Source organism: Girardinichthys multiradiatus, chromosome 1, assembly GCF_021462225.1.
Source record: "Girardinichthys multiradiatus isolate DD_20200921_A chromosome 1, DD_fGirMul_XY1, whole genome shotgun sequence".
NCBI lineage: Eukaryota > Metazoa > Chordata > Actinopteri > Cyprinodontiformes > Goodeidae > Girardinichthys > Girardinichthys multiradiatus.
The window spans coordinates 38,592,757-38,618,095 of NC_061794.1; the positions used below are offsets into that span (position 1 = coordinate 38,592,757).

General features: G+C 40.0%; 1 protein-coding gene across 1 annotated transcript; it reads right to left on the reverse strand.

Moving 5' to 3' along the window:
* Window positions 1-1,726: 1,726 nt before the first annotated feature.
* On the reverse strand, window positions 1,727-24,013 carry opn7d (opsin 7, group member d). Its single transcript, XM_047389573.1, has 6 exons — window positions 23,875-24,013; window positions 6,676-6,766; window positions 6,424-6,586; window positions 6,104-6,231; window positions 5,675-6,009; window positions 1,727-3,567 (listed from the first exon to the last, which is right to left on the reverse strand). The coding sequence occupies exons 2-6, from the start codon at window positions 6,764-6,766 to the stop codon at window positions 3,091-3,093; spliced, it is 1,194 nt and encodes a 397-aa protein (XP_047245529.1). The 5' UTR covers window positions 23,875-24,013; the 3' UTR covers window positions 1,727-3,090.
* Between the last annotated feature and the right edge of the window lie 1,326 nt (window positions 24,014-25,339).

A 25,339-nucleotide genomic window follows, 5' to 3' on the forward strand; every position in this document is an offset into this window, starting at 1 on the left:
ACAGATTATAGCATACTGAACAGTAATTTATTTCAGTAATTCAATCCAGAAAATGAGCTTTTAAAGATTCACTACACACAGAATGTTTATTTTATTTTTTAATAATTATGGTTTACAGCTAATGAAAACCCAAATATCAGTGTTTCCAAGTATTCTATGGCATATTCAATCATAGGGAAGACTGCTGACTTTACAGTCATCCAACAGAAAGTCACTGATGCCCTCACCAAGGAAGGTAGGCCACACAAGCTCATTGCTTAGCAAACTGGCTGTAAAGAGTTCAAAATAATGAAAAGGTTAGTGGAAAGAAAAAGTAGGAAAGAAAGAGTTGCAGAGCAACAGGGACAACCACAGGTTGACATTTGTGATTGTAAGTCCTCAGCAGAAAGGCCTAGAAAGCTGAAATCTGTTTTCTTGTAAAGGACTCATTCTGCTTAAAACAGTAAGATTTGAAAGATCCGATTTTTATCCAAAAGACAGCAACCACACAGAAATGTATGCAGGGCATGGACTACAACAGCCAGAGTCGTGAGCTAAGAAGAAAAAGGACTGGATTGTTGCTCAGTGGTCCAAACATTTCAGAAGAAAGTACATTTTGCATTACATTTGGAAATCAAGGTTCCACAGTCTGAAGGAAGAGTGAAGAGACACTGAATCTAAGTTGCCTGAGGTCCTATGTGAAGTTTCCACAGTTCATGATGATTTGGAATGCCATCTGCCGGTGTTGGTCCACTGGGTTTATATATCCAAAGACCCAATAATGCAGACAAAATAAAGGCCAGTACTACAGCAACAATCAGTCAGCAGAACCACAAACGTATTGCCCTTATGCTACGTTGCATTTATGCAGTATTTCATGCAAACTGAGCTCCAACAAGTACTGAGTCCATATAGTGTCCAATACATGGGCATACCTGTCAGTAGTTGGACCTTTCTGTTTTTTCTCTTAAGCCTTAATGTTACTGAGAAACTTCATTTAGAGTTTTCATTAGCTGTAAGACAGCATCATCAAAATTACCTGGAACAAACACTTGAAATATGTGTTACTTTGTGTGTAATGTTATCTAAATGAAATATAAGTTTCACTTTTTGAACTGATTTGGTGAAATGAATGAACAGGTATGGAGGCTTCAGTTGACCCAGATGTCCCAGGCTCGAGTCCCGACCCGGTGAGTTTTTCCTGCATGTCCTCCCCCTCTCTCTCCACCCCATTTCAAGAGTCTATCCACTTTCACATAAAGGCCACTAATGACACAAAAAAAAAAGTGACTGAACTTTTCGATAATATTGAGAAGAATGTTGTCCCTAAATCTGAGCAGATTTGCATTTTTCAAATGTTGAACATTCAAAATGGGAAGAGATCAATGCCTTCTCTTCAAAAATATAGCCAACCTCTATGTTTTGGAGCTATATAAAATATCTGCCTTCTAAATCATCGACACAGTAGACTGCTGAATGAAACTGGAGACACGACTCGCAGTTAATGAACAGTTTCCTAAGCAACATGGAGTCAAAGAGGTCTTAAATATTGACTTATGTTCACAAGAAAAGAAACTGTCAGAGAAATGTAAATGCTTCTTTTTTGTGGATATTCATCATTCCTTTTAACAGCTTCGATTATGAACCTAGAAATATTAAATGAACAAAAAGATGTTTATAAGTGGCTGAACCCCCCTTTAAAAGATGAATGCCACTTTCAGGAGAAATATGAGAATACCAAACCCTGGAGTTTTTTATGTTTTTAGTAATAACTCTTACATTTCTTTTTAATTTGTCAATAATAGTTTTTATTATGTCCATCTTTACATGCACATAAAGCCACACAGCACTGTATGCGAAAAAGGAAAAGAGCAGATTTAAATATAGCCAAGTGCTGTTTGTGATTTCTGGGAAAGCACATTTTTGGATCAGCATGCAGGACATCAGATATGATCATTTCCTCAATTTAAATGGATCTAAGCACTTGTTTGTTTCAGTTAAAAGCTATTCACATTAGTTGCATGGAAAGATGAGCAGGACAGCAATAAAAGGAACTGCAGCTTAATTTGTTTTCCATATCAGATAAGTCTCCCTGATGTGCAAGGATCAAATGAAAACATTTAAGCAATTATTAAATTAAATTTGTCAGTTTAAAAACCTCTTTGGAAATCCAGAGTTTGTTATTCAAATCTTTCTGTGGTTTTTTTGCACTGACAAAAATATAAAAATTTGTAAAACATTCCACGTTATCATGTACTAGGTTGTAGGTGTTATTTAATTCTAACTTATCTTAATAGTGGACCTCCATTAACACATATCTACCAGTATCTAATCACATAGTTTCAATGGAGTTAGCCTGAAATTAGCGATGCATCAATTAACCAGCCAAAGGTCAAAACTGGCCAATATTCCCTTAACTGGCTCTGATCAGTGATCGACAGGACAGATTGTAAGATGTCCGATAGGTTTTTTTTCTATTCAATCATAACTAAGAACTCTTACTGACACACTTGCAGCACATTTTTTTAGTCTTTATTCTCCCATCGCATTTTTCATTTTCTACCTTTGGTTTTAATGTCAGGAAAGTAGGGCTCCTGCACCACCTTACGATGTCTGTAGCAAACACTCAACCCCTGAATGGGCCATGATATGTGTGTTGGCTCAGTGTTACCAAAAAACAGAATCTGTGAGTTTGATTTTATTTTCCTTTTCAATGGATCCCTGTAATGATGACAAAACATTCACACAGGAGTTCAAGTCTACAGAGAGTGGTGATTTTAGGTTGAGAAACACTTTTCAACTGCACATGTACCTTCTTTCTTATCATGTGGTCTCCCACATCTCTTTGTTTTCATGTTTTTAACAGTGTGTCCCTGATCCAGCAGGAGCATCAATGTCCTAGGTTTTACACTTTTGGAATCCTGTTAAATGTCTATTAATTAAAATACAACCATCAGTAACCATAGTGGTTGCGTGAAGTAAACCGTGGCAAATCTTTTCAGACTGACTTAGACCAGTGCAGATTTGTCATTTCAGTCCTTCAGACTCATTGCAAACCTGTGGAGCTGCTATGGTTAAACATCTGTCCCGTGGAATCAGAATGCCACTCCGTTAGATTAAATCGGTTTCTGGTTTGGCTGAAAGCTGACTAACTGTCACCTCTGTGTAGGTGGATTCCATCAGGATGCAGGCAGTCTTTTGTGGAGCGCCTACATGACATTGTGGCACGTTCTCTGTGTAGTTCAGACATGCCCCATAGCTCTCTTGGTGTCCATTCGAGAATCTTGTGGAGGCACCCGTGTCTTTGTTGCACTGTGGAGTAAAGCTAAAGCGTTCTTGCGGCTGTGGGCTCCCCCTGTAGATCATCTGTCGCAGTGTAGATGTGTCTCTACACAAACACTCCCGGAAGTTGGGCTTGCAGAGCAGGTAGACCATCGGGTTGTAGATGGTGGAAGACTTGGCAAACACTGCAGCCAGGGCGAAGGCAGCAGCAGGGACACTTTTGGCATCTCCAAAAGCAGCCCACATCGCGATGGCAGCATAGGGGGTCCAGGCTCCCAGGAAACCTATGCACACTGCTATGGACAGCTTTGGAGAATGCATCAACATAAGCAAACCATTACACACAAACGCACACAAATGTCAAAGAGAAGCAAAAAAGCCTAGTTAGTTTCATAACAAAGTACAGGGGTTGGACAATGAAACTGAAACACCTGTCATTTTAGTGTGGGAGGTTTCATGGCTAAATTGGACCAGCCTGGTAGCCAGTCTTCATTGATTGCACATTGCACCAGTAAGAGCAGAGTGTGAAGGTTCAATTAGCAGGGTAAGAGCACAGTTTCGCTCAAAATATTGAAATGCTCACAACATTATGGGTGACATACCAGAGTTCAAAAGAGGACAAATTGTTGGTGCACGTCTTGCTGGCGAATCTGTGACCAAGACAGCAAGTCTTTGTGATGTATCAAGAGCCACGGTATCCAGGGTAATGTCAGCATACCACCAAGAAGGACGAACCACATCCAACAGGATTAACTGTGGACACAAGAGGAAGCTGTCTGAAAGGGACGTCCGGGTGCTAACCCGGATTGTATCCAAAAAACATAAAACCACGGCTGCTCAAATCATGGCAGAATTAAATGTGCACCTCAACTCTCCTGTTTCCACCAGAACTGTCCATCAGGAGCTCCACAGGGTCAATATACACGGCCGGGCTGCTTTAGCCAAACCTTTGGTCACTCATGTCAATGCCAAACGTCGGTTTCAATGGTGCAAGGAGCGCAAATCTTGGGCTGTGGACAATGTGAAACATGTATTGTTCTTTGATGAGTCCACTTTGACTGTTTTTTCCACATCCGGGAGAGTTACGGTGTGGAGAAGCCCCAAAAAAGCGTACCACCCAGACTGTTGGATGCCCAGAGTGAAGCACGGGGTTGGATCAGTGATGGTTTGGGCTGCCATATCATGGCATTCCCTTGGCCCAATACTTGTGCTAGATGGGCGCGTCATTGCCAAGGACTACCGAACCATTCTTGAGGACCATGTGCATCCAATGGTTCAAACATTGTATCCTGAAGGCGATGCCATGTATCAGGATGACAATGCACCAATACACACAGCAAGACTGGTGAAAGATTGGTTTGATGAACATGAAAGTGAAGATGAACATCTCCCATGGCCTGCCCAGTCACCATATCTAAATATTATTGAGCCACTTTGGGGTGTTTTGGAGGAGCGAGTCAGGAAACGTTTTCCTCCACCAGTATCACGTAGTGACTTGGCCACTATTCTGCAAGAAGAATGGCTTAAAATCCCTCTGACCACTGTGCAGGACTTGTATATGTCATTCCCAAGATGAATTGATGCTATATTGGCCACAAAAGGAGGCCCTAGACCATACTAATAAATTATTGTGATCTAAAATCAGGTGTTTCAGTTTCATTGTCCAACCCCTGTATGTTGCAATAGTATTTAAATCCCAGAGCCTCTTCACATTTGGTCATCTTACAACCATAAACTTTGTTGTGTTTTATTGGTATTTTATGTCAAAATTCAGCTCAAAGTAGCATAAAATGTCCTTGTTTTGTGATTTATGTTGGCTTCACCAAAGACATTTAGCTAATCAGAAAACTGACCTAACATCCTTTACTAAACTCCCCAAACCTAAACCTTTTAGGACGTTCCGCTGGCTAAAAGTTTATTTTGTGAGTGTTAAATTATACTTAGGTGGGCTTTATTTAGTTATTGGGTGAGTTCTGATGCTGATTGTTTGAAATGGAGTTTAGTTTGGGTTATCATAGTAAAGGGGGCTAAAATCAAATGCACACCACTTTTTAAAGAATTTAGAAGATCTTTTATTTTTGTCCTAGCACTTCATAGTAATGCGTCAATTTATTGTTGGTGTCTTACTTATAATTACATAAAAAATTAAATGTTTGTGGCTGTAACATGACAAAATATGAAAATATTTAATGGTATGAATACTTTTTAAAGAAAAGATTGATTCCCTTGTCAGTGTTTTTTCTCACACCTTTAATGCCTCAGATGTAAAATACATTATGAAAGAAGATAAAGCAGTTGTATTTAAATGTATTTTTGTGTTATGTGAAAAATCTTTTATTACATTCCTAAATCCTGTCAACTGGAAAACCTGAACTCTTTGTTGCCTCTGCAGCAGTGGCAGTCATCCTCTGACCTTCACAATGAGAGCATGTGCATTGGTGGTCTTGGCCTGTGGTGACACATGCTGCTGAACGGCTTGACGCGACCCCCGCACAGTCAGCAGAATGAAACTGTAGGAGAGGAAGATGATGGTGCAGGGCAGTGCATAGCAAAAGACGAAGAGGCAGACTATGTATGTCAAAGCTAAAAGCTCCTGGTTGGGTGCATGCCAGTCAATGCAGCAGGCAGTGCCGTAAGGTTCAGCACTGTAATGCCCCCACTGTGCCAGGGGCCCCACAGCAAACACAGATGCGTAGCACCACACCCCAGCCACTAGGAGGCGGGCGTGTGAAGGGGAGAACTTGTTCCCTGCAAAGGAAGATATAAAAGAGGCTTTGCTGATATAAGGTTCATGTTTTTCCTTCATTCCAACATTCTGCTTGTTGCATTATTTTCCCCTCACCATAGGTTGGGAAGCAGACTTTAAGGCAACACACCAAGGAGAGGGCTGTGAGGTTTGTCAGGCTGCAGAGACCAAACAACACTCCACACATGGCATAAAGCTGGCAGGCAATTTCTCCAAAAAGCCACCTGCACACATGAACGAGATGGAGACAGGCCTGCAGCTAAAAATCAGTTCCAACTGGATAATGGATCTCTACGTTTTTTTTTTTTTCAAGGAAAAACATCCAAAAGTGGGAATCTAAGTTGTCTGTGTTTGTCGTTTTTAATTAAAATCAATCTGTTGATCACTGAAACAGACAAAATGGGTGCAAGAGATACCTGTGCGAAAAGGCTGATGGTATTGCAAGTGGAAACAAAGAGAGTGTCATCCCGAGGTCGCTGATGGAGAGGTTGATGATGAAGAACTCTGCTGGTTTTAAAGTTGATCTCTTGTGATAAGCAACAAGCAGCAGAAGGCAGTTGCCAAGAAGGGACAGTATACCTTCGAAAAAAGAAGACCAGGTTGTTGAAAAGACCAAATGTCAGGTAAAATATCAGCATGGCAAACATCAGATTATTGTGTGTACTCACAAAACAAGATGTAGAGAGAACCCATGAGGATGTCGTGCTTCTTGGAGATGCTCGAGGCAAAAAAAGAGGCTGTGTCTGAAGCAGTTCCCATCTAAAATGTTTACACAACCACACAAATGAGATAATCATGAATAAGGCTTAAAGCGACTGGACAATTTATTTACTGAAACTAAAGTAGACTAATGTTGAAGGCTTTACTGTAAACAGTAAAAACAATCAAATAAAGTCATGGTAAAAGGAAAGAACAAATAAAACCATGGTTTTATTTGTTCTCATATAATAAAAATGATTGAAGCCAAATTTGAGAAGGTGTTGTGGAAAAACTAAGCAGACCCAGTGATTCATAAAACCAGTTTTAGCAGCACATATTGTCTTCTGTATAATATTATCAGTCTTTCACATTTTGGACACTGGAATACTTTGGTATACAAAGGTCAATTCCATGAGCTGGCTTTAAATCCCAACACAGCACTGAAACAGCTGTGAGAGTTTTTAGTTACCTTTTTGTAACTAAAACAGTCTGTAACCTTTAATGCGGTTGTTGGTGTCAGGGGTTTAGCTTTGAGAAGGACTTTGTCTTGATTGAGTTTGAGTGATTTAAGTTTATCTTGATAAATATTCTTTCTGAACTGCACCTTTCTCGTGGGGTCGTGCAAGGCTCAATTTTGGTGTCCTCTATTCTTTATTTTAGAAATGCTGCCCCTAGGGTCCATTTAAAAAAACGTAAAGTACCTTTATGTTGCTTTACTGACAACATCCATGTTTTTCTACCTGTCAAGAATTTATTGCCACCACATTTGGATTTTCCAAGGGAGACAAAAACTTGTTTGGGGTCAAACTTTCTGAATTTAAAACGAAGTAATGAGGTTTGGAAAATCTCACCACACCGATTTGTCCCTTTTTGGTCCTTTAGTCCCACATTGTCATGGTACTGTCAAAGATTTAGGATAATCATTGAAAATTCCATAAAAATTAGATAAACAAATAAAAGAGTTGTAAGATAAGGCTTCTTTTATTTAAGGTCTCACTGGAATCCCCTTGAAGCTGTTAAAAGAGAGTTCTCTTACTTTGTCTGGTTAGAATGGTTTGGCAGGGCTCCTGAACACATCTGACGCTTTAAAACTCTTCTACCTTGTTATAATAAAGCTGATTTGGTAAAAACAAATTTTGCCATAACAATATTTAGCAGATCTGGTCAACCCCCTCAGATCTCTGCAATCAGCAGAGCAGGTTCTATTAAATGCTCCTGGAAGGAGGGTTATTTACAGTTGCTGCTTCCCTCCTGCGGAACAACCAGCCTCTGAAAATACGCAGCGGTTTTAGTGGTCTTTAAAAGTTAATTAAAGGCTAACCTTTTTTTTTTTTTTGGTTTTAGGAGTTGAGTTTGAATTATTGTTTAAAACACTTTTATAGTATTTTCCTCTTTTCCATTGTCTTTATTTACTGTAGATCTCAGCTATTAAGCATTTTTAATTATTAGATTTTTTATACTTTTTTATGGTTTTATCAACTCAGGACAGTTGTCTCCTGTCTGACGTATAAAGCACGTTTGTAAAACACTGTTGTTTAAAATGTATAATACAAAAGAATCTATCAATACAAATTTAGTTGACCTTGACCTTGAACCTGACCTACAAAAGACTTCTGCAAAACATGCCCAAATTATCGAGCTTCCACCACTGTGTTTGACCTTGCCCATTAGCCATTTCTCCTAATATGCTGTATGTCATTTTTGTCCAAAAATCGGCTCTGGTCTCATTTGTCCAAAGGACATTGTACCAAAACCTAACCTTTCAAAAACCTAATTTGTGCTGCCGTATTATTTTTAAAGAGAAGAGGTTTTAGCAATGGCAACATTTCCAAACTAGCATTCTGAGAAAAAGCCACATCCACACACCAAGAGGAGGCAGGTGCTCAGCCACGTTGAAAATAAAGAGTCTCTTAAATGAACAAAAAGGGTCGTTCACTGCAGAGCTCCACGGTAATGGTACTGACACTGCAAGGTGAAGTTCTGAGCACTTGGTTCTTTATCAGAACTGTCTCAGTCTGATGAGGAGCCAATTGTTCAAAACGTGACCTTGATGCAATGAAGTGGTGCAATAAATGAGGAGGATTGGACTCCTGCAGTGTCATGTTAACATGTTTACTGAGGGTTATAGAGGCTAAGATGAAGCTCTTTGGTCTAACCTTGGGATACATTTTCTGGGGCGTTTCGGGAATATGGCCTACTTGTGATCTTTCTCACTAGTTTGGGAATGACTCTATAAGCCTTACCAGAATGATGTGCTGCAGCAAATAGCCTCTTTGATGTCATTGCTGATGTCTTTCCTTTTTGGCATTGTGTTAACAAACATTTGTATTTTCCAGACCAACAAACCCCTGCTTTTAAAGAGGTGGTGAGACTGATTATGGTCTGTTAATTAAGTGCCTTTTATTTTCAGCACCTGGCTGCAAATTTTAGGTTATTAAACTGAATTACTAAAAACATTCAAAACCACATCAGTGGTAACATATCTTAAACTAACTCTTCAACCTTTCTTTGGACCACGCTCCGTTTTTCTGCTGTTTGTTACTCAATATTTCAAGCCCACGCAGATGTAGAAACAAATGAAAAAGATTTTCTTTGAATAGTGACCAAAATACATAATCCCTTGCAAAACCTGAAATTCCGAAATTTTTATCCACATGTACTTTGCAGGATTGACAGATGGAAAGAATTACAACCTGTGCCTTTTAGCATTTGCAGCAGGTGCATGTGGGACTGAAAACCAACCGCCTACAATTCAGAATTGTTTTGCTCAGGTTTCTGCAGAAAAGTCAGTGGCTTCTCAGTTTTTTCACCACATGAATGTAAAGAATGAAATATTCACTCGTGTAAATAACATTTTAACACAGGTAATGATCAAAGAAAGAACAGACCGTTCTGCCACAATGTAGATCTCAGTATTGAACTAGAATTTCAGGGAGTTAGTTAATTAACTGAACACAGTGTTAGAGGAATCCTGTGCCTAGTGTCTTGTCAGCATCTCCTGAAGCATGTCTCAGACATGTAAGCTTCTACTATTTAGCCAGATGCCAAATTTAGACACTCTGTATCTCCTTTCAAGGCTGTTTTCAAACTTGCTGATGGTCGTTATTCAGAGCATCACTTTGCTTGATGGGAAATTGATGGAGGAAAAGTAAACCTTGGAAAAAAGCACAGAGCAGGAACCATTGTGGAGAAACATAATTTGTGGTCTATCAGAAATGACGTACAGACATTATTGCTTCTCAAGGACCTAGGAAATCATGCAGAATAAAAAAATCAGACTCATTGTTATGCCAGTCAGTACACTCATTAAAACGATATGTCCAGTCAGTCTGAGAGGAGGAGACTCACAGAGATATATAGTTATGACCCGTTTCTTTGCCAAGATCTTGACTCTTCTCTGCACAACCAGTGAGAAGGAGATACCTGGAGATCTGTGATCCTCCAGGTATCACTGGCTCGGAGGAGACATCTCAGCATAAACAGGTGCTGGTCATAAAATTAGAATATCATTAAAAATTTGATTTCCTTCAGTAGTTCCATTCAAATAGTGAACATTGTGTATTATATTCATTCATTACACACAGACTGATATAGTTCAAATGTGACCTCACAGTTGTCCAAAAGGCAACTATTGACACCTTGCACAAGGAGGGCAAGACATAAAAAGGTCATTGCTAAAGAGGCAGGCTGTTCACAGAGCTCTGAGTCCAAGCACATTAATAGAGCGGCGAAGGGAAGGAAAGGATGTGGTAAAACAAAGTGTACAAGCAATAGGGAAAAACCGCACCCTGGAGAGGATTGCTAAACAAAACCCATTAGAAATGTAGGGGATATTCAGAAATAGTGAACCACAGCTGGAGTCAGTGCTTCCAGAACCACCACGCACAGACGTATGCAGGACATGGGTCTCAGCTGTCGCTTGTGTCAAGACACTCTTGAACAAGAGACAGCATCAGAAGTGTCTTGCCTGCGCTAAAGACTAAAAGGACTGGGCTGCTGCTGAGTGGTCCAAAGTTATGTTCTCTGATAAAAGTAAATTTTGCATTTCCTTTGGAAATCAAGGTCCCAGAGTCTGGAGGAAGAGAGGAGAGGCACAGAATCCTCTGCCATGTCATCTGCTGGTGTTGGGCCACTGTGTTTTCTGAGGTCCAAGGTCAACGCAGCCATCTACTAGGACGTTTTAGAGCACTTCCTGCTTCTGAACAACTTTATGGAGATGCAGATTTCATTTTACAACAGGACTTGGCACCTGCACACAGTGCCAAAGCTACCAGTACCTGGTTTAAGGACCATAGTAACCCTGTTCTTAATTGGCCAGCAAACTCACCTGACCTTAACCCCATAGAAAATCTATAGGGTATTGTGAAGAGGAAGATGCAATACACCAGACCCAACAATTCAGAAGAGCTGAAGGCCACTATCAGAGTAACCTGGGCTCTCATATCACCTGAACAGAACCACAGGCTGATCGACTCCATGCCACGCCGCACTGCTGCAGTAATCCAGGCGAAAGGAGCCCAACTAAGTATTGAGTGCTGTACATGCTCATACTTTTCAGTTGGCCAACATTTCTAAAAATCCTTTTTTTGTATTGGTCTTAAGTAATATTCCAATTTTCTGAGATACTAAATTTGGAGTTTTCAATAGTTGTCAGTTCCATCAAAATGAAGTCAAGTCAAGTCAAGTTTATTTATATAAGGCATTTCAGCAACAAGGCACCGAAGGTGCTGTTCATAAGGAAAAACATTACAATGATACAGAAAATCAAACAACAGAGGTAATTAAATAAAATAAAGAGAACAGAATGATGGATAAGAAAATGAAAGGAAAATTGGACTGAAAACTTAACTAATAATGTGTAGATAACACAGTCAAAGGCCACTCTAAACAAATAGGTTTTTAATCTTGATTTAAAGCAACTTAGGGTTTTGGTGCTTTTACAGTTTTCTCGGAGTTTATTCCAGATTAGTGGAGCATAAGAACTAAAAGCTGCTTCACCATGTTTGGTTCTGGTTCTGGGTATGCAGAGTAGATTTGAGCCAGAAGACCTGAGAGGTCTGGGTGGTTGATACACTGACAACAAGTCTGTAATGTATTTTGGTGCTAAGCCATTTAGTGATTTATAGACTAACAGAAGTATTTTAAAGTCCATTCTCTGAGCTACAGGGTGCCAGTGTAAGGACTTTAGAACCGGGCTGATGTGCTCCACTTTCTTAGTTCTAGTGAGGACGCGGGCAGCAGCGTTCTGGATCAACTGCAGCTGTCTGATCGACTTTTTAGGCAGACCTGTGAAGACACCGTTGCAGTAATCAGTTCTACTAAAGATGAACGCGTGAATTAGTTTTTCAAGCTCCTGCTGAGACATTAGTCCTTTAATCCTGGAGATGTTCTTTAGGTGATAGAAGGCCGACCTTGTTACTGTCCTTATGTCCCTCTGAAGGTTCAGGTCTGAGTCCATCACTCATTGGGGAGATGGGAGAGTTCTATGTGGTCCGGGTCGGGGTCTGGGGCGAGGGGGTATAACGGGGGTGTCCACTTCTCCTGTGGATTTCAACAGGGAGACCTTTTGTGATGACCTCTCTTTCTCAGCCAACTGGCTGATTGTTTCTGCTGGAGCTGTTGGAAGCAGCGTTATCATTGTTGTTGATACTCCATGTTCTCTTCTGAAGGTCGAAGCTGCTGGCAGATTATTTACTGAATAGAAGAGATTAGATGTGAGACGTCTGGCTCCTGGCTTGTTCAAACAGAAACCATCTTGCTTGAAGAGTTGTCTTTTTTCCCCAAAAATATTTGTTGTCGATGAAGTTCACAGATGTAGCGGCACGTATTTTTCAACCACTTATTAATCATCAGAAGTCTCGAAAAAATTTCATCTCTACAGAAAATCGGTGCAAAGGGTCCACTGAGAAACACCTTGATATTGAGACCTCCAACAATATTCAGAAGTAGAGTGAAATCCTCCTTCAATCCTTCTCATTTTTTCTTAGCCACGTCATCCATGGCTCCACAGTGTATAATAAGGTTTTCTAGAGACAGGCGCTTTTCTGTGATTGCAAGAATATTCTCTGAGATATCAGACACCACGTTACTGGTACCAATCAAAACGTCTGTGTTTTTCTTGTTGCAGAAGTTTTTAATCCCATCCACAACTGTGTTGCCCACTATTAGGGTTCTTGGTCTGGTGGGGCACTTTTTCTCTGGCAGCTTAGGAGAAGACTGTTTAGAATGAAGGTTGTTCTCAAACCTTTTATTGATCTCAGAAGATGGATCATTTTCCTGGTTTTCATTCTGTAGTGGAGAAAATCTGTTTTGGAGGGAACTCCATTATTTCCAGCTGTCTCACTCCTATCAGTTGTTGTGACAGCAGCTCGCTGTCAAAGTCTCCTTTTCCCAGGGGAAACGTGGACATTTCTCTGTAATTCTGGCCATTCTAATTTATTTAATTGCTGAGATCTTCCAGTGAGTCGTCCACCTTGATTTTTTGGGCATGCGCCTAAAACATGCCAGGGGGTGTGCCGGTAGGTTTATTCTCAGTGTTCTGATTGCCGGCTGAGTTGTTGAGCTGGCTGCCACTGTTTGGGATCACAGGCAGAGTTGAATCATCGTTGTACCCCATATTCACCTCCACATTCACTTCTAGTTGATGGATTCTCATCTCCAAAACAGCCAATTTCTGTAAAAGTTTGTCGAAATCCTCTGTGGTGAAGCGAGGCATTTTGTGCTGATTAGCTGGCGTCAACTTGTCCTTCTTTCGAGTTCGATTATAAAAACATCAAAATCCTTTAGAAAAAAAAATAAAGATAATAATAATCCTTGGGAGTCGCTGGTAAGAAATAGTTTTAGTCCAATGTTTCTGTGATTTTGGCTAAGAGATAAAAAGTTAGGAGTAAAACAATGCAAGCAAGCAGGGAGCTTAGGAGAAAAGCGTCTGAGCAGGCAGAGAGGCGGAAGTAGAAAAGAAATAAATATTTCATAATGTTATGTAATAAAATAAATAAACATTTTAGGTATATCAGTCTGTGTGTAATGAATGAATATATCAGTGAAATAATTAATATTTTTTAAGATATTCAAATTTTATGTATTATGTATATGTATATGTTCTTTTATTGACTGCAGTGTTAAGGAGCCCAGCTTCACAGCAATGATGCAACAGCAATGACCTTGTTTATAAGCTGGTATAAAAGCATCTTCCTAGCTGTCCACGACACTGTTTAAGTTTAAATTCAGTGTCAGCTCAAAATTTGGTCATTTATAAAGATTTTCATCAGTCAGTCATTTTCTACTGCTTATTCCATAGTGGGTCGCAGGGAAACTGGTGCCTATCTCCAGCAGTCTATGGGCGAGAGGCAGGGTACACCCTGGACAGGTCACCAATCCATCACAGGGCAACACTCAAACAACCATGCACACACTCATTCATACACCTAAGGGCAATTTAGAGAGACCATGTCTTTGGGAGGAAGCCAGAGTACCCGGTGAAAACCCATGCATGCACGGGGAGAACATGCAAACTCCATGCAGAAAGATCCCCAGCCGGGAATCGAACCCAGGACCTTCTTGCTGCAAGGCAACAGCGCTACCAACTGCACCACCGTACAGTTGGTAGCACAGTGGCTACCATGTTATTTTTTTTCACGCATGTACACAGATATGGGAAACATATACCAAATATAGAATAGTTGCCTGCCAAATTAAGTAGCAGTTTTAAGTAGAAGTTCTCATTCTCAGCAGATTATGATACTGTTTAATTTGGAGACAGACTCTGCTCCATACTTCCAGAAAAAAGTCCAGTCACTCTGGAACTTTCATTAGTATCTTATTAAAGGTCTTAAAACCATCTGAGCTGGATAATTTAAATGTTTATACTGTAGGTTTGAACCCTGGTATATCTTGATACCGGTAACTGCCCCATGATTTAGGTTTGACTGACAGATTCGCTATTAAAATGTAAATATATACAGTTTGATAGTTATCGTGGGTTCTTGCTCAACTCTGTACCTTGTGCATGTCTGTGGGAATTCATCTGTTTTTGTGTCTTGCTGTGCCAGTTGTGCAGGCTATTGACTTTACCTGCCACAACTAGGCTTCCTGCTTCTCTCACGATTTTCTGAGTTGCTTAGAAAGCATATTGAAACTGATTAATTGAGCCCACGGTACAAACTCTAAAATGTTGACTCTTGATTGTGAAAAGCGAAGGACCTCAGTCAGACAAGCTAATGGTCACTTTTTGAATGTGCACAGGAGTTCCTTAAATATCGGAGAACTTTATAGAACAGTAACCATCTTTAATCTCGCTTCCAGGCCAGCATTTATTGTTGTCGGATATGAGCCATTCCTCTTTTAAATGCTCTGGGAATTTGCAAAACCAGCTATATAAATCCAAGACTTTGCAAATTAAAACTTGTTAATATAGTTCCTACAGCCACACATGGTGATGGCAGCATTATTCTGAGGGGATGTCTACATAAGATTTGCTGAGAAACTGGTGACCATAGAAGGAAATTCAGTCAGGATTGCTGTTCTTTGTAGAGGGGCTCAGGATTTCAGATGGAGACAAAGGTTTACATTTCAACAACACAGTGACCTAAAGCACTACTCAGACAGTTGGAGTTTCTTTGGAAAACATCTTGGAGGAACTCTGCAAGTTTGCTCATTAACCCAATGAAGCAATTCTGAGAGACCTGAAATTGACTGGACAATAAGCCTCTTGTGCATGTTGAACTTGGATGTTTCTAATGTAGAAGCAGTTCCAATGCTGCACAATGGCACTGTTGCCTTGCAGCAAGAAAGACCTGGGTTTTAATCCTGACCTGGGATCTTTCTGCATGGAGTTTGTTCTCCACGTGCATGCATGGGTTCTCTCCAGGTACTCCAGCATCCCCCAACAGTCCAAAAAACATGACCGTTAAGCAGAGGTTGCGCTATACTTTTTCATTGTCTCTCATTTTGTTTACTCGTCACTTTATTTTTTTAAATCATAATAATTAAACATTCATTCGCTTTTTTTAAAATTCATTTCAATTAATATTCGGCCCAAACAACAAGCTGAACAGAGAATCCACATCAACCAGATTAATACATGTAACTTTTTCTCCGCAGTGACAAAAAACACTGTCTGTGGTCCCAGTAACTACAATGAAAACAGACAATTCCACTTCAAATGTGAACAGATCACCTACTGTGACCTGAACACAGTCTCACAACTCTGTCCTGGTCTGCCTGGACCTCAATTGTGCACCCGCTTGTGCGTAATTAAATATCTCAAGTGGGATTGCTGCAGAGGCTGTTGCAATGAGGTTTTGGACTTTGAAAAAACTTGGGACACTCAGCTGCTAGAGTGAGGCCAACGAGGTCATGCACCAAGTGATAAAACAGCTAATTAATATGCTAACTCGCCACCAAGTGGTCAGGGGTGTGAATCACAATCTGTCGCAATGACAGATGGATTTCAGATTTTTCCATCACCGTTTAAAAAAAAATTGTGAAAAACTGGAAATATTGCTGCTCTTAGGTATAAAAGTGTGTTGATGGTTGTTTGTCCTGTGTGTCTCTGTGTTTTCCTGTGATGGACTGGTGATCTGACCAGGGTGTACTGCGCCTCTCACCCAATGATCGCTGGAGAGGGGAACCTGCGACCTGCAAGGACAATTAATAGATGAATAGAAGCTGTTCTCAGCTTGTAACACAATGCTGCCATCACTGTCACCAATTATGTGCCGAGGGTTAATACTTATGCAAATGAGACATTTTAGTCTTTAATTATAAAAAGATTCCCAGACTACTCCACAAACCTGTCTCTGCCTTTGGTTTTTGTTGTTTTCACTTTAATAAAACAATGAATAAATGGTATGTTAGAAGTTGGGCACTGCTCAGTTTTTGTTAAAAAATATGATGTTGTTAAAACATTAAATGTGAAATTAAATGTATTATAGATCTTAGGTGATTAATTTCCTTGCTGAGGCAGTGAAATATCAAATAAATACTATAAACTAAGCGTTGTCCATCTGACGTTTTATCTCACGCAGCACCTTAGAGAGAACCTGTCATGCCTGGAAGATTCAGCTCCTCATTTAGGGAATTGAAAGTTTTGCTCAGATCTGAGTTTCTGGATCCTATTCTCCTGCACGAGTCAGCAGGATTTTCTATGATTTTTATTGTACACCTTAAAATTTGTTGTTTTTTTGAAAGAAGATCATAGAGAGCTGTCCCTCAAACTAAGAACATATAGACGTAAGAGTGTGTTTGATATTTCAAACATCCTTCGTTTCATAAAAACACATCAGATCAGATGTGTAGCTATAAAAACTGCTTGGTGTTAAGGGGAGAGAGTTGAATGTGGGGAGACTCGGCCTTGGCGACTGAGTCACTGCCAAGGCTGATCACCTTGTTGAGGTTTGTTTATCTTAAATAAATGCATTGTACATTACTCTAATGTTTTTGTAAAGTTCCTACAAAGTTTTTATTTTGGCTGCTGTGAGTGCAGATTACTTTTGATAAGATTTAAATTTTTTATTCAGTTTTTATTTGTATTCTGAGCAATTATTTCCGTAACCATAAACTTCCCCTTTTAGCTTGTGACCAGTAGATAGTAAAGTAGCTATTATTAGTATCTTTGTTTTCTAGCTAGTTTTGTTTGTGTTTTTTTTTATCTAATAAAAATGTAAGTTCATGATTACATTAATTATCAGTTCCAGATGTTTTTTTGAATATATTTTTACAGTGCAATTTGTTTTGGATTACTAAGTGGGAAGAAAATAATTCATCCTTTAGACCGATTTTTCTAAGACTGTGAGACTGATTTACAAAACTGTTAAAATGTATTTGCCCCCTTACAGAGTTCTTCTGTTTTTGCTTTTTGTCACATTAAATGTTTGTGATCAGTAAAATATAAACTGAGTAAATACCAAAAAAATCTTTCAAATTATGTTTTTTTTATGTCATTAAGGGTGAAATGCTATCTGAACCAACTTGGCCCGATGTGAAAAAGTAATTTCTCCCTAAAACTATTAACTGGTTGTGTCACCCTTGGCTCCAACAACTGCCATAAAATATTTGCAATGACTGGCAATCGATCTTTAACATTGCTGTGTTGACCTCGTCGTCTTTGCGAAATTATTTTATTTCAGACATATTCAAACAGGTTCCTGAATTTCTTTAGATCAGGGCAAGATGTGTTGCTTTTAAGATCTTTTAGCCTACTTCATGTTGTCAGACAGGTTCTATGTGTTTTATTTAGTGTTCTGGCTAGTCTGGCTAGTCACAGTTATTGCATGATAAAACGAGTGGGTATTACTTTTTCACATAGTTCTTTTTTGCCACGATCAATGAAATCATCATTTGAAAACATTTTTTTGTAGTTCCTCATGTTGTCTTTGCTATATAATCTTATATTTTATTAAATAAAAAGATTGTGTGTAGGAGATTTTCTTCATTTTATTATTATTTTACTTTATTTAACCAGAAAAAAATCCCATTGAGATTAAAAACCTCTTTTTCAAGGGTGTGCTGGCAAAGAGGCAGCAACAAATAAAACACAAAGTTGCACAGTTAAAAGAAAGACAACAAACTATGAGAAACAGGTACATGTTATAGAATCAGCCTCTAAAACGTTTAGTTTGGAAGTAAAATCATTTAGTGAGATAAGTTCAGTGAATTTCAGAGTTTTCTGAAGCAAGTTCCAGGAGAAGGGAGCTGAGTGAACGAAAGGCTTCTTGCCCAATTCAGTCCATGCAAAAGGGACAGAAAGAAGCAGCAAACTGTTTGAGTGAAAGGTCTACAAGTCAACATTTCTCAGTGCAAGTGCAGAACAGATATAGTCCGCGAGCAGTCTAAGTAATGCCTTGTAAATAAACGTTATTTAAAATCCCACCCGTTTTTTATATCTGATAAAATATAAACTATTTTAACATACATGCACACACGGCTCATGTAGGTTAAAATAGTTTAGGAGAACATATCCACACCACTTAGCCCAGACTGCAGAAACAAAATGAGGAAAAAACTCAGCAATTTGGCTGTAAAAATGAGAGGTGAACATAAACAAGAAAACAAGGAAAGCAGCTGAACTCTATCGACAGTCTGCTGAGACACATTTTATGACTGGCTGAGCTGCAAAAGTGCGGCCATGATGTCCGCTTAATTGGATTCCTTATTCAAAAAAAGGGACAAGAACTTTGACCTCCAGATGGTGACACTGAACATAAACCATGTACTGCCTCCTGACCACTTATAAGTACCCATCAGTTCATTTTTGAGTGATATTTCCATCTCATCCGCCCTTGTCCTTACGCTCCTAAAACATGCATTATACTGAGGTAAATATTTGAACTCATCACTATACAATTTATTACTGTTGTCAGGATGACAACTAATCTGCTCTGTTTGAGTTTACAACAAGCTTCACCGTGGCATATCATCAATACTGTGACATTTATGATGACACTGAAAATATGATTGTCAGTCATAACCACTAATAGTCTGTAGCAGCCATTTAAAGGCTGGCAGTAAGAGACCACATGCAGGAGCACTGTAGCAGTGCTGGGGCCGCTGCACAGTTTGCAGAAACTGGGAGCCAATCTTGGTCCATGACTTGTATTTCGATCTCATCACCATCAGCATATTGTTTGACCTTTCTGGCGTTAGTAGTGTCAGCAACAATATCAGTGATTATAATTGTGGAAATAATAGCAGTGATTATGTAATCATTGTAATGCTACAGCATGTTCATGGCCAGCCCTCAGTGTTTGTGCCTTTGACATATCTTGTGTTTGAGGTTTGGGATGTTATGTGTCACACTGCATCTTTTATGCTCGGCTTGACTGGGCTACCATTCCCGCTGGGCATTAACACTGTTTTCATCAGTGCATTTTAAGGCTGTAACTAAAATTTATGCTTTCTTTGTTACTTTTCACATTCCTTCACAGATAACAAAATCTAACCATGTTTTATCTGAAACCAGCCGAAAGTCTGCTGTTTTTGTTTGGACAATCACACCTGTTAAATGACAAGTAAATGCAGCCCCAACCTACAGCTGATTGTGTCACTTATTTGTACCCTAAGTCATTTTGTATGCCTATGGTTCACACCGATATAAAAAATGCAAGAGGAAAACATAGTAGATACATATATGGTTTCTTTGTGGCATATTCCCCAGGGCTCGTGGAGATTTTGAGAGATTAAAGTTGACTGTATGCACCCTGACTGACTCTTGAACTGAGAGGGACTGTCAGTGACAAGCAAATGCCATAACTGTATAATATTCACACTAAGCTTCAGCAGCATGACAGGGCCATCGCAAGCAACTCCTAACATCATCAAGCAGGCTCCAACATAGACTATATAATGACTGTGTAGAGTGATTACATGATGCAGCGTGCACCTAATGTGTTTGAGATGCAGAGAGTTGACATAAGTCAGTCGGTTGGAGTTGCCGGTTACCTGGCATATCGAGAAATTCTGAGAATGTCAGCACCTGTTCTGGCCATTGTAAGGCTGCCTGGCATCATGGGATCTTCAGGATGATCAACACTCAGACTGAAATGTTACGTGAGCTGAATCACAGACTGGATGTGATCCTTACACAGGATCGCAGGCAGGTTGCGGTTCCTGGACTCAGGGGTGAAATGGGATAAATCTTGGAGAAAGTTGTTCACTCGGATCTGGCAAAAGACCAGGAATTTGGCTGTTTGGATTCGCCTTTGAGAAGCACCAGCGAGACTCTCAAGGCTGATAGAAAATTAAGAGTCAGCCTAACCCAAATAATTGTTGTTTTCTGAATCTGGCTCCCCTGCATGGCCTTGATGGCTGGTTATCTTCAACTTCTCCTGGAAGTTATGTAAACATGACGCTCTGCTCCCTCTGCCCCCCTCCCTTCCCTGAGGACATCTGTGGACCTGCTCAGAACTTTGTGGCCGGTTGATGAACATTCCAACGAACCATCAAGGACAATGGTCTCTGTGATGGTGCTTCATGGACTCACTTGCACACACTCACTTGCACACACACACTTACACACACACACATGCTCAAGATAAACATATGCACCCCCTCACACCACCTTCACCGTTCCCAGCATGATGTTGTTTTGTCAACGTGTTGCTTCTTTGTGCTGAAGTTTTTTGCAATCTCAAACTGTATCCTGCTAAGGATAAAGTGTGAAATATGATTTTTTTCCCCTCTACTTAACTAATGTGGCCTCTTTTCTCATCTAGCAAGGACAGCGCCTGTGAGTGGGCAGCAAAGCCTCGGTGACCCGTCCCCCTTGTCTTGTGTCATTGTGTGTCTGGATGGGTTGTACTGGAATTCTAATTTCCCCTCTGGGATCAATAAAGTATCTTTGAATTGAATTGAATTGAATTGAATAATGTAATCAAACTTTAGCCCTTTTCCATTGCAGGTACTTTCAGCCCTGATTTTGAAATCCCTCTGTACATTTCAACACAATTTTATCTGAGTAATTTTAAATTGCCAGGTCCAAACCTTCCCGTATAAAAGGTCTTGGTGGGCCTTTCAGATTACCCCGGGATTGTTGGGTTATGTGCTGAGCAACAATGATTGGGGGACCATTTCTTGCAGTGTTCTGACTTCCGCTCACTCGCTCCCTTGCTCCTAGCTGCTGGACCGGAGGTTTAGCACAGTTTTCTTCACAACTTCCCAGTACATTGTCAGGCTGATTTAAATATCTATTTAGTGGGCTTTCAGAGCAGTGGAAACAGGAAGCAAAGAAATTACCTGGCATGCCTTTTACCCAGATAAAAAAAAATCCCAGGTATTTAAATCCCCGGACTTGGGAGGAAAGGGGCTTTTGAATGAGCTCTCGCCGGGGCACAATTCAGGTTTGGACATTGATTTCTGGTTTTCCTTTCTTGTATATGAGCTTTAACACAGACATTAGATTTTTAGGAAATGATGGCAAGAACTTACAGGAGGTCAGAAATATTAATACACTCCTTATTGACACGAATGCCATGTTGTTGAGCACTGCAGCTTCACTACGCTGAACTTGGAGGAATAATTTGACGGAGGCAGTGATCCTCTTTAGCCTCTGTGGCATATTTATTCAGTAACAATTACACTGAACATCTTCTCTTGAACACATCTCAGAAAAAAAAATGCGATGACCCAACATGTGTCCCCTGACCTTTTTAACTTGCGCCTCATAGCGGTGAAAATTAGATACTACACCTCACTTGGTAATGCATTCGATGAGGGCACACATTTCAATTTATAATACATTTCTGTAGTTTACGCAAAATTAAATATACAACCCCACATATGTACATATTGTCACCTAAATCCTTTAATAAGTGATCCTTAAGGCTCTGGAGTGTGTTGTATTTTGACTGGGCTAATTCCAGTTAACGTTTCATTTATGATTATGAAGACAGAATTAACCCAAGGAGAATGGAGCTGCAACCCTGGAAGATGCTGAAACGCCAGTGTCACTGACTACTGGGAAGCAGAGAGTGTTGACCAAGAAAGAAGCCCCTGCTTCAGTGTGGACACCTTCAAGCTCAACTGAAATTTTCTGCTGCCCACATGGACAAGCCATAGGCCTTTTGGAGAATGGTCAGCTGAGACAAAGGTGGAGCTACTTGGCCCCAATGCGATGTACGTTTAGAGGAGTCTAAGTAAGACTTTCAAATAAAAAAACACTTTACCAGCTGTAAAGCATGGTGGTGGTAGCATCATGCTGTGGGACTGTAGAGCTGACAGAAAAGGTGGTTTACTCAAAGTTGGAGGAGTTAAGAAGGAGGAGGACTATGTTCAAATTCCTCAGCTTTACCTGAAATCAAAAGCTGGATAGTTCAAATCTGGACACGGTTGTGTGTTCCAGCAGAACAATGATTCCAAACACACATCCAAACTGGATAAACCCTTAATTTTACCCTCCTGGAATGGCCTAGCTAAAACCCTAGACCTGAGAATTTGCAAACTAGCCAGATTCATGCCAGCTGACCAATCAATTCTCTCCAGTCTCTACCAGTCATGGTTGTTATGGGGACATTAAAATCACCTCATCTCATATTTAACCCATAATCAATTCAGATCTATCGACCCAAATTTAGTTTTAAAATCCATCGACATTGCATGTATGTAATCATTCCACCACCAACAAAGGACAGATGAAATTAGGTATTAAACCCTAAAAACCAAAACGACGTTTATGTCCTTGATCAGTGTCACTGAACCTCTGATTGGAGCTGTGTGGCAACAGTACTGAATACATCAATTCAAAGCACATTAGAAGTAACAATTAATGTTGGTGCTTGTATCCTGTCCCAATAATGCCTATGGGATGACATCATCCACAAAGAAAAGAGGGAAAAACAAGTGATTTTCTGCTTCACTAAATTACAGAAATGTATTTGTTTGCGTAAGCACAAAGCAACTGGAAGAAAGAGCTAATACTTTATCAGATAGAGTCAATGCAAATATCCTGCTTCACGTTTCCTGTTTTCCTTTCTTCTTCTCTTTGAATGTTGAAGGAGAATCACTTTGTTAAACCCAGTTGTTTCTTGCGTAAAGCAACACTTTGTGATCATAATCTTGCTTTGTCAACAGATATTGATTTTGTGTTGGCAAGCTGAAGTGAAACCCACAACCATTTGCTTGTGCAGACAGCAACGTCCACAGGCAGCTTATCCATGCAGGCAAACATTCAAACCAACAATACAATGTAATATATGCTGCCTGTGAGATCAGGTCGACCTCCTGCGTTGGGAATGGCCTACCATTGTGATAATTTCCACATAAACACAAGCAGCTGTTTGTTACTGAGAGGTTTAATCAGAGTGTCTCATCACTAATCCTGCGCGGGGTCCCACACATTCTTCTGTGAGGTCTCTGCCTTCATTTAATCATCGGCGTTACAGGCAGAAAAATCTGTTTTCACTTTGCTGAAACAGTGTGTGAACCTCAACAGTATTCTGGAAATACTCAGATTTTTATATGAATAACACAGATTACAGACCTTTCTTTAATAAAATCCCCTAAAAACATACATAATACATTTTGTTTTTGCCATATCTGCTTGATATCAATTTTGATTTTCTATAACCAATTAAAACAACATGAGCAAATTTAGGAAAGTTCAAATGCATCATCATTACGACAAAGTCATCGTTTTGCTCTGGAAACAAACACCCTGCTGCTGTGCCGCTTACCTTCCAGGGAGGAATGGCTTGTCCTCAATTAAACTCATGGAGGCCAGGTGGAGAGCCAGACCTGGAGGAGATGAGCTTGACCAGCCTCTGAGAGAAAAACAGAGAATAGGGAAAAACGGAGGCAGAAAAAGAGGGCAGGGAGCACGGGACCAGTTTCAGGCTGATGCTGAGGAGTCCAGTAAAGGCATCTTCCTCCCGAACGCTGACACGCACGTGCATGTGAGCGGCCAGGTGGACAAGTGCTCACTCAGTCACACAGCGTGTGCACTCCTCATCCCTTTGGACATGCACCCGAGTCTGGCTGATGTACAACGAGAAGCTCGCAGTGACGGCAGGCCAGAGAGGGAGGGTGGAGGAGGAGGCGGAGAAGGAGGATGGAGACGGATCAACATAATACTGTGAACATATGAGTGTCACTGATGACTCAAAGTACCTCTCCCCACCCCATCTCATTCATCCCTGTTCGGATCGGCTACTTTTCCTGTTTACTCCTTTCATGTTTTTCTGTGTTTGAGACATTTGCTTAAAGTCAGATCACAGCTGCTACTTTTCTTCAACCCCATTAAAGCTCATTACCCTATACTATTCTTTTGGTGTAAAACCTTTTCATGAAAAACATCAATGTCTTCTTCCCTTTCCCCATGATTCTGAATGAATTGCTCTTTTAATCCGCACCTCATCATGTCCTTTTCACTTCTAGCTCAATTAAACCCAAGTGGAGGACTGGCGTCATCCTAACATTTATTATCTAATATTAGAGCATCTATTCAAGCACCTTAAATCGAGTTGCAAACCTAAGCAACACAGAGTCCCAGCTGAAATAAATTTTGGTTTTAAAGGCGAATGAAATCAAACAGCTTAGTAAGAAAATGTATCAGTTTTACAATAGGTTTACATTCAGGAGTACAGTCATATTCAATAAACAGGAATAAACTGGAAAGTTCTATTAACTTTAGGATCAATTACACATAGGCTGATGTTTTCTAACCTTTATTTCTGTTAATTATGATGATTTTTTGCTTACAGCTAATGAAAACAAAACATTTAACATTATATTACATCGGACCAAAACAAAAACATTTTGAATACAGAAACGACCAAACGAGCCTCACTTGAAGACATATTCTAATTTAGTGGATATGACTGTATATCCCCTAGTCTTAACTGCCAGGGTCAGCTACATCATTAATATTGTATCTGCTTCTTTTTTTATTTGCATTGTTAATGTAAATAATCTTCATTCTGGGGTGTAGCTGGATTAGTAACTGTTAAGAGTTGGTAATGGTCTATGGAGTTATTGTGGTCGAGTTTGGATGTAGTTTCCAACACATGGAGACCAGTGGTGGGTATGTAAGTGATTTTTGATTTGCAAAAACATACAGAACAGTGTCGGTGTCACAGTTAGAGCAGTGTGTAACAGGCAGTTGCTTTAGCATCTGACAGTCAGGTAAACAATGAGTGAAGG